This window comes from Crocodylus porosus, unplaced genomic scaffold, assembly GCF_001723895.1.
Source record: "Crocodylus porosus isolate Cpor-Errol unplaced genomic scaffold, CroPor_comp1, whole genome shotgun sequence".
NCBI classification, from domain to species: domain Eukaryota; kingdom Metazoa; phylum Chordata; order Crocodylia; family Crocodylidae; genus Crocodylus; species Crocodylus porosus.
Window position 1 is genome coordinate 9,977,580 of NW_017728927.1, and position 10,591 is coordinate 9,988,170.

Sequence of the window (10,591 nt, forward strand, 5' to 3'; positions counted from 1 at the left end):
GATCGTCAGCTGGGGCCAAACAAGCCTCTTCCATTTGCAAAAGCTTAAAAAAGTCTTCCTGATCTTTGTGACTTCAGGTGGAGAAGGAAATAGGGACAGAGCACCTGTCCTGTTGGTGACGTTGTAGGATCTTGTGTCTCCTTGTAGGAGACAGTGAACATGAGTGCCAGTTACAGACACCAGTCTTGTATGATGCACAGACAGAGCTGGAAGTTGGCCTTCACTGTCTCAGTGGTCAAGCTGCTGGGTCAGACTTGCTTCCTCCTTCCTGGGGCGACCTCCTCTAGATGTTTGGCAGGGGGATCTCCTACAAAGGTACTTTCACAGCATTTTTCAAACTCGACTTCTTTCTCACCCTGTCCAGCTGCCACTCACTGGCCTGTGGCTCTCACCACACCCCTTTTCTGCTTCATAACAACTGTCTTCCTTCCACCAACATGGGGTCTTGTATTAAAGACAAAACTTTCCCATCCCCTTGTTTGTCCACAACCTACCCTTCACTGTCTAGTACATCCTTAATGCTAGCCTTGGTGATGATGGCGTCATCACATTTGAACCACTGGTCCTTGTGTTGCCGGATGAAGCTGGTATAGTGCCCGCTCTCCAAGGTTCCTTGGTGATTAACTACTGCAAACAAGGAATACCTGGTAGGGAAAAGCATGGTTACTGAATGACTGGATCCATGGCGGGGAGAGAAAAGAAAAGAAAGAAAAACACTTGACATTTTTGTATAAGTAGAAACTTGTGCTCGTCTGTGCATGTGCATAAGCAGTGGATGGGATCTTTAATGGCATTAACACACCAGTACACTTAACAGTGGGTGGGGATGGGTTGCCTCCATCTAAAGAAAAAGAACCATGGTTTCCCCCCTTATCTTGCTACTGCCTGAAACTGATTGTGCTATTACAGCTCTGGGAGAGTGGTCAGAGGTTTTTCTTTTAAAATAAATAGATTTCTGTTAGTAGGCAATAAAGCTAGAAGGGACAATTTTAATCATCTTGTCTGACCCCTAGTATAACAGAGGCCATAGCAATTCTCTCCCTTTGTCCATTTTGGACTACCGCAAAGCTCTAGAAAAACATCCCTATCTGGAGTTAAACATTTCCAGTGAAGGTAAGCTGATTCAGTGGTTAATTACCCTACCTATTAACAGTTTGCTCCCTATTTTTAGCCTGAATTTGTCTGACTTGGATTTCCAGTCACCAGATCAAGTTACACCTTTAGCATGCTAGAGCAAAGAGTGCTTTGTGGTTCTTCACTCCCCTCCCCGCCCCCCAGAGGTACTTATAGGCTGTGATTAAATCACCACTTAAATCAAACAGATTGAGCTCCTTGAGTATTTCACTCTAAAATGCATTTGCCTGATCCTTCAGTCATTCCCATGACTCTTCTCTACTCTCCAATTTTTCTTCTTTAACTGTGGACCCCAGAACAGATCACAGTTTTCCAGTAGTGGCTGTAGCAAACACAATATAACCTCCTATTCCTACCCAATGTTGCCCTGTTGGTACATCCAGAAATCATATTAACCCTTTGGGCCATGGTGTTACACTGAGAACTCATGCTACCTTATTATCTAGCACATCTCCCAAGCCTTTTTCAGAGGGCTGAAAACTTTGTTTCCTAGGAAAGACTATCCCATTCTCTGCGCATGGCCTACATTCTTTCTTTCACCCATATGACTTTATCTCTGTCTGTATTAAAAATGTATATCGCTGGCTTGTGCTCAGCATACCCGAGAGACTGAGATCACCATATACCAATGAATTGTCCCTTCTGTCATTTACCACTCCCCACATCTTTGTGTCACCTGATTTTTGTTTTCTTTTGGGGCATTGATAAAAATATTAAATAGTCCAGGGTCAAGAAACGATCTGGGGGGGCCTGCATTAGAAACTCACCTTTTTGATGACAATTCCCCACTTAATTTTTGACTTATCAGCAGCATGTTTTTAATCCATTTAATGTGCAATTTTGTATCACTGTAATTTCTTAATCAAAATGTCACGTGGACCCAAGTAAAATGCCTTACAGAAGTCTACACCATCAACCCTATTACCATATCAACCAAACTTGTAACCGTATAAAAAAAAGATATCAATTTGTATGACAAGATCTGTTTTCCATAAACCCATGATGACTGATATTAATTGCCCCAGTTTAATCCTTAATTGAGTCCCATATCGGCCATTCTATTATTTTATCCAGGATTAATGCCTGACTGGCAGGCCTATAATTATTGGGGTCATCCCTTCTTACCCTTTTAAAATATTGGCACAACAGTAGCTTTTTTCCAGTCTCTGGAACTTCCTCAGAGCCAGTAATGATAGTTCCCACCCACTGTTGCAACAGAAAAGCATGTAAAGAAAAAGCCTCTCTCACTCTTATACCAACGACTTCTAATTCATACCATATCATCACTACTAGTGTTAAGTCTACCATGAGTTGCCAAAAACTATGAAGGCTAAGTAAAACCTGCAGTATGAAGCTTTATTTTGCAATCGTTCAGACTGTGCTGGAAAATACAACAATGCACTTATCACAGCAGGACACAGACCAGATTCAATTTCACCTTGCTAAAGCCAGCCGCCATGCACAATAGGAGAGGACTGAAGTGTACCACTTACTTATTATCATTGTTTAGACTATCCGTAGGCTGCTGGTATTGCCCGTTCATCCTGCTCTCTTTACTGCAACAAAAATACAAAAAACAGTTACTTAAAGCAGCAGTACTGCAAGCATAGGCAAGGGGTCACGTCTGGCACTGAGAGCCTGTTTGCTGCCTCCAGACATAAATACGACCATGGTCAGTGGTACAAGTGGCTTGCTAAGCACTAAGGATGCTTCATTTGTGCTTGCAGCAGTGGCACCTAAATGGGATTTCTTCTCCCAACAGGGTCTCATCCTGTGAGCAAGCACATGCTTAAGTCAGCTTCTGAGTCTCCAAACTTTAAGGTAGCTCAAGGAAAGATTTATTTGACTCTCTAATTACATTAACTCCTTGAACTATGGTGAGTCAACCTCCCTTGTTCTGACTTGAAAGTATATGTTGCAATTTTGACTACAGCAATACAATTTCCCTTATGGTTTCAGAGGCTGATGAAACCCTGACTCCTGAATCCCCTGCTACAAAAACACCCAGCGCCTATTACCCTGATGTAATAATGACTATATTCTATCAGATGTGAGACCTTCCATCAATACCCATCTCGTCTATCCACAGAGAATTCCCCAGAGGAGCGGGAAAGCCTCAAAGACACAGGAATGCACTAATATGAAATAACTTTCTCTGATATCACACAGGCAATTTACTGGAGGTTTGGAGCTGTTTCTCTTTCCTGGCAGCAATACCTATGTTTCTCTGTGGTAAAGGATTTTAAAATTGTTCTTTTACTGGTTCAGATTAAATTTATATAATAACAACTTAATCTTTCAAAACACCCCACAAACTAATAGTTTGACTGTAATACTTAGTAAGTATTTATTGTCCCAGATCACTTAACCAAACTCTTATGGAAGGATTTTTTACATAAAAGTTTGTGTTTCTGTGATTGATATTTGGGGTGAAAATGGTCTGCCTACATCTGGTCAAGCGTAATAGCTAACATGCCCTTTGATTAATGGGGACTGTGCTATCTTTTGATCCCTCAGCATCTGAACAGACACTGAAAGAGGTTTTAAATTCAACTTGTATACATGTTTATAGATACATGGGAGGGCAGGGGAAAGTTTGGATCTCTAGGTGCGGTCCCAAAGGATTGCTGGATCTTTAATGCTGTGAGGAATGGATGCCCCTGTCATTTAACTACAACTCTGAAGCTAAACCAATATTAAGAGAAAACTAAGTTTTAAACAGCCTGAGGAGGACCTTGCTTGTGGACAACATGCACTGTTCAACTGAAGTTTGTTCCAAAATGGATTTCACAAAACCAGGGCAAACCCTTGCACAGACACACTTGGAGGGATATCCCTGAACATGCATTGCTATGCACGCTGTTCCACAACCCCAACTCAAAGGATGTTCCACCTTTCACAATATGCACAACTGGTATCCAGATTAACCTCATTTCTGGAGGGATTTTTAGCCTTGAACATACCTGGAAGCCATAAATGGTGTCATGTCCAGCTCCAATGGGAAGGAGACGTATGTAGTGATCTTTCGCCTCAGCTTAGCTGAATGTTCAAACCGCTGAAGACAGAAAATGGAAGGGTTTTTGTTTGGTTTTAGAAGAGACTCATTTTCTTTCCTTGTATGCATCTCATATAGGGAGTAAGAAAAAACCAAAGAACAGCATGCAGCAGGAAAGGGGTACTAAAATGAATGCATATTTTTCTGGTAGAATCTATATATTGGTAAGTTCAAAAAACACTTGTAACATGTTTTCCCCAGGACATCCCAATTCTTGGAGAAATTTGAGCACAGTTTTCTCTCCTGCCCAGGGCAGGGGGTCAGACTAGAAGATCTACAAGGTCCCTTCCAACCCTACATCTAGGAACCTAAGAGGTGAAAGCTTGCTACATGGAATGGGTGACCTAAGTGTTGAGCCAGACACAATTATGAGCAGTTTTGGTTATGAGAGGCACTTCTGCTGAGGCGACACCCAGAAAACTCAAGCAAGCCAGGGTGTCATTATGCTAGTCACAAACATATGGTAACTGGCAGCTTACAAACTTGGGATTAAAGTGTTCTGGTGACAGCTATGCCTTTAGCTATGCCATAAGACCAATTCAATCAGGCAAGAAATCATTTCAAGAGACCAGCACCTTTGTCAGTCACCTGCGCAAAGGAAATCTAAATCAAAATAAGGACCAAAAGGAAGAAAAGTTAAAAAAAAAAAAAAATCTTTCTCTCTTCTCCTAAATGGAGAAATGAGTTTGCAATACAATGTCATTCTTTCATCATACTCTGAACACCAAACTGGAACAAATAGCAGGAAGTGATGAGTGGGTTTCTATTTAAAGAAGGCCACTTTCCCTATTTCTCAGAACTTCTGTTATATTTACTCTCCTAGTTAATTATTGTCTGTCTGCAATGCTGTAACAATTCCCCAGTAGCAGATCAGGATGTCAAAAACTTAAGACTTATATACTTCTGGTTCTCCATTCATCTTTTTAATTGCATTATGAACTATGTCAGAACATATGCCCTCCATGATGATTTTGATATTTGCTAAACCATAAATAACTTACAATTTATCATTACAACAGCTGTTGGAGTCTACAGATATTGGTATAGAGCTGTTGCAAATCTGGCTTGATGCATGAAATGTTGTTACATCTCAATACTGAACAGACAGGGCAACAAAATCGCTTGTAGAGAAAATCACTTATTTTCAAAAATCTTCACTTGCGATGGCTACACAAATGCTGAACTGTGATGAAATGTCTTCCCTACGCTCTCATTCATGCTGTCTTGCTCAGGGAGCAGCCTCACCTTCTGAGCACTTCTTTCCGCTACTTTGCTAAGAAAAACAAGCAAGTCATCTTGAAAGCAATCTTTCTGTTAAGCAGACCATTTCAGAGCAGCTGGGGTAGGGGAGGAGGTGCAAACTGCATTACTGCCTGTCCTGATTAGGTCAATATCACCTTGGGGGACTGTCCTGTTGCTTGACAGTGACTGGGGCACAGATGTGCAATAGCCAGTTGAAACTCAACGTCTCTTAGACACGAGTTAGGAAATGCTGGCAGGTGTGGGAAACGGTGAGAGGGTTTTGTTGTGGTCCATCAACTGGCTTGGCCTGAGCAGATCAAGCAGATTCATGAATTACAAGTAACTTCTGACCCTAACTCCAATGTAGAAGCTCATGTTTCGACTATCATAAAACAGTTATTTTTATTCCTACATTAGGGAGGAACAGTAATCTTTTCCTTTGGATGTGGATCTCGCTGTGATGTTCCATGCCTTTTTGACCTCTGCAATGCACAGCCACAAGTGTTTTTATATAGGCCAACTCCAGAAAACCATTTGCAGGCTGCAGCTGTAGCCGATGTGGAGTTGTGCAATCTAAGAATACTGATCTGTAATAGTTTTATAACAGCGTACGTGACCTGGTGTGATAAAGATACTGTATGGTTCTAGTGGAATATGTTATATTCCAACTGAACTATGCAGCATGGTTCTACTGATATATATAACAGTATGAACAGCTAAACAGGAGGCTAGACTGCTAAAAAAGTAAGCATGAAACCAACACAATAGCTAGAGAGAAACAAGCTCTCAACAAATGTTCTGGGGGCAATTCCAAGGCAATCATCTACTTCTAGGCTCCAGCCTGAAGTGACACAGCTGTTTTGCTGAGATCAAACAGATACTAGAGCAGTTAAAAGGACCCTCCAGAGACTCCTTTGTGTGGGGCGGACAGGATGAGTAGGTGCGCTTGGTGAGAGAGACCGACACAGAAGCCAGAGATGCAAGCCCTGGGGAAGCAACTAAGGATACCCCTGGTATATAAATACAGGCTTTTTATTGTTTTAAGGTTGGTTTCCTTGGATACATTTGGTTCTGAGTAAAACCATGCCTTAATATACAAGGCTGCCTGGTGATTAGCTACCACTGTCATTGCTCCCACAAAGAGGATGACAAGGACCAAAACCAAAGTCATGCCTGTTGAGATGCTTGTGGATAGTGCCTTGTGACCACAGCCCACGACCCAGTCAGAGACCTGGAGAACTGCACAATTCTACCCTGGAAGAGGCGGTAACTTGGCTAGGAACAGACATTACACATAAACCGGCTGAAGTGATCAGAAACTGATTTAAACCTGTAGCAGAGCAGATGTTCAGTGCACATAAACTGGTTTGAAAGTGGCTGAAACCAGTTTGAGAAAAACTTGGCTGAATGTAGTATCACACTTAAGTGATTTGGGTCAAACCAGTTTATGCAACGTCTGTCCCTGACTCCCTGCTGGTTTAAGTTAAATCAGACTCCCCCAGCATCCCGGCATGCTCTCTGGCTGGGTGGGGCTCTCTGCGTCATAGCAGGGCTGGCCCCTCCCCTCTGCTCCCTGGCTGCAGCTCTGGCAGAGACTGCAGGCATCTGCCTGACTTCCCCCGGCTCCCCTCCTCCCTCTGCTTTACACAGACACCTCTCAGCATTAGCTAGCAGACCACATGCTGGTTACAGTCCATGCTTTGGCAGACAGGACAAAGGCAGAATCAATAGGTAGCTGGTAATGTCCCTCTGTTGCTTTCTTAATGGGGTGATAAACACTGTGTTATCAATTCCCTCTTGAGTTGGTAAGAAAAGGGGGAACCAGTCTCTAATCAGAGCCTCCTGCCAGGGCCTGGCCAGGCCCCACTCCGCTCAGCACTGCAGAACAGAAGGGAGGGCTGTGCTAGCGCCCCCCGGGCTTCTAGCCTGAGCCACTGCAGGCATGTGCCTGCATTTTGTCATTCCAGAGGGGATGCCTGCACAGTTACAAACTGATTCAGCCTAGCCATCTTAGATTAACTTGCAAAGATTGAATCAATTCAGGCTCAGGCTTTTTGAAACTCCCTTGAGACTGGGAGTTGGGTCAGAGGGTGGGTGTGCATGTGAAAAGCCAAGAGGGATCAGAAATGCAGTTAGCTCTGTAACTATGACAGATGCTACTGCAACATATTCTGGTACTGCTCATGAGGCTCTGCCTGTCAGAAAAACACCCATGCGCTGCACTGCCTGCCTGCTTCCCTGTGAATCATAATCATATTATTTGTAGTTAAAGCCATAAATAGCACAGGGCTGAACTACCTGAGGGACCATCTATTACATTATTACCCATCACAGAATCTGACATCAATTGGGTTGAAATTGCTAACAACCACCACAGGGTAATCTTAAGAGAACTGGCTGGGAAGTTACAGGAAGCCTTCTCCATTGCAGTCTCATATTATGGCATTTTTTCCCTTCAACGTACTGAGTACATTTATGGCCCTCTTCCAGCTAAAGCTCAGGATATCTTTATTTCCCTTCTTGCTCTGTGTGGCTTGTGAGTAATCATTCTGTTGTGCAGGAGGAGCATGTGCTTCTAGGGATTAGTTTTTTGGGTTGGTTCAGAAATTCTGTTACCTCTTCATTTCTAAGTGCTATTTTGTGGGGTACCATAATATAAAATACAGCTGGAAAGGCAAGCCATCAGGCCTTTAAACTTGTTAATGTTACAATACATTTGCTACAGCGGAGTTCCAAATAAAAAAGATCTTCAGAAGCTCAATTCATCCTCCTGGAGCAGAGTCTGTACTCTCTCAGCTACCCTGCCCTTTGTGAACTTACTTTGAGATGAAAACAGGCCACAATGGGTAATTTCTTCATAGTGAGTTGTTTGGTAGATTCCTGGTAACTATGGCAACCACTACATTTGATTTTGGCACTGCTTCCTAGATGTTCTGGCCTTGTAAACCTATAAAATATTAAGAAGGAAGGGGATGCACAATGTAGGCAAATTACTGTCGGCACATCTGGAAAACAGTTGTCACTTCCACCTGTGGCCCCTTGACGCTACAGGAGATGATGCTTACAGCTTTTAAGTGACAATGAAACAAAAAAAAGCCCTACGAACAGAAGAGCGCCACGGTTCAGATTTCCACGTCAGACCTTCAACTTGGGCAATCTGCCCTGAAATGCAGCAGTGGCGGAGGAAGGGGCTGGAATGTTTGCTCATCCACCACAACAGAGCAGTTCCTTTTTACACAGGCTGCACAGATCTTCTGTTTTCAAAACCAAAAAACATGGACAAGTTTCATGCCAGTCTCCAGCCCACAGCTTGTCCAAAAAACGTGGACGAGTTCCATGCCGTTTCAGCCCACAGCCCTGGGGAGCCGGGGCGAGAACTCTGGAAGGAGACAGGTTTGTGTGCACAGAGTTCCTTTCAAGTTCAAAGTATTTTTAAAGAAAAACATTAATGGCAACTAAAAGTTTTACATTCAAAACCCAACTTTGAAAAGCTGATTGCTCATTGATGAGATCAGGCAGAGGTTTTTTTTAAACGGCTTGATGGAGCTTATGAGGCAGAAACAGTTAGCGCATGGGAAATCAAAGACAAAACGCTATTATCACATATACATTCTCACAGAAATACATTTTAAAAAAAAACCCAACAAAAAACTTTTAGGCTTCAGTGATCCCGATATTAAGTTAAATCATTCACCAGAGGAAAGACAAGGGGAACAGGCTTCAATTCCAGTAATTCCAAATGTAAACTTCCACACTGTACACAGGCAAACACCCCCTCCCCGTGCTTGCTTTAAGGTTTTTGTGCTAAGACACATTAAGCTGCATTTCAGACAACTGCAGACTGTCAGACTCAAGGACCAAGAGGTATTGATTCTGATCACTGATCTTATTTTGTTCTCATTTTATCTGAGGCCATTGCAGTAATGGCTTTCCTGATTTGTCTTGATCAAGGGACTCTCAGTAAGCCACATTTTGATCTGACTCCTTCCACTAAATGCTCCTTTTCAACTGTCCAAAGGCTCACGTAACCTCTGCCATAAATTGCCTCCATATTTCTGGCCTTGTCTACTTGTCTATTCAATCTGTTTTCCTTCCAGCTAGTGCTGAACTGAGCCGTCACTGCTGGGTGACAGCCACCCCATCTTCCACCTGCCTCGTCTCCTCCTCTACTATTCAATCTACTGTTGGCCCTTTGCTGTATCAGAACTTGCTGTTATCTGATGCGTCAACGAACCCTCTTTTTGGCCAAGAAAGGCCTCTCTTACCATCTGCCTTCAACTTAGCTCATAAATCCAGAAACCTCAGTGGTATCTTTGAATCAGAATATTTTTCCTTTCACATCACCTTTTTCCTGTAATTCTACTCCTCACCACTTCTGGCGCCTTACCAGAATTCATCCACCCCTGTTTTTGATTTGCCTCTGCTGTAGGCTTTCTTAATGGATTTAGTCACTTCTCATCTCTGGTTTTACTTAATCCACATTCTTGAAACCTTCAGAGTTGAGAAATCTGATGCTGGATTACTCCTTTAATCCAGGAAGCAGGACCAGATGCACCTAATCTGTAGTCACATTTGTTGCCTCCCTATCTCTCTGTCTCTATCTCAGAATTGTCTCTGGATTTTTTTAAAGGCTCGTGTTTTTGCATCTCTTCCCCCACATTGTAGCATCAGCAACTGGGAGTGACTTATTTGGTCCCCTACACATTACAACAGGATCAAAATCACACTTTACATTTGACTCTTCCCTAGATCATAATGTAGCACACCGCATCCTTGTGCTATGAAGTCTTTTTGAGGGATGTCTATTTAGCTGCCTTAAGCATCAACAGGATTAAACTAGGCATAATAGTAGTTCTACCCTAATGCATAATTTCTCTCTGCAGAAATTATCATAAATCAATTCCTATTGTTTGTTTGTTTTAAACAACCATCAGGATGGTTGTGTATGATACTATACATTGTAACTTCTCTTCAAAGGCAAGGATGTCAAGCTCACCCTGGGCTGGGGCCTGGATCCAGATTGTAGGGACTGTTCCCAGGCCAGATCCATGAGACTGCATTTGGTCAGGTGGGTCTGGGGGCATGGGGCTGCATGGAGTTGAATGTGTGCACGCGAAGCCAGAGGCACATGGCAGTGCAAAACTCTGGCTAGGCAGTGGC

At 42.9% G+C, this 10,591-nt stretch overlaps 1 protein-coding gene across 2 annotated transcripts in view; it reads right to left on the reverse strand.

Moving 5' to 3' along the window:
* Positions 1 to 10,591, reverse strand: part of USP22 (ubiquitin specific peptidase 22) — a 187,175-nt gene that overhangs the window by 5,014 nt on the left and 171,570 nt on the right. For both annotated transcript variants that reach the window (XM_019541971.1, XM_019541970.1), the window contains 4 exons: positions 8,252 to 8,378; positions 4,098 to 4,189; positions 2,628 to 2,690; positions 495 to 644 (listed from right to left, as the gene is read on the reverse strand). In XM_019541971.1, the coding sequence (XP_019397516.1) occupies positions 495 to 644; positions 2,628 to 2,690; positions 4,098 to 4,189; positions 8,252 to 8,378 (432 nt within the window). The remainder of the gene's footprint in view (positions 1 to 494; positions 645 to 2,627; positions 2,691 to 4,097; positions 4,190 to 8,251; positions 8,379 to 10,591) is intronic.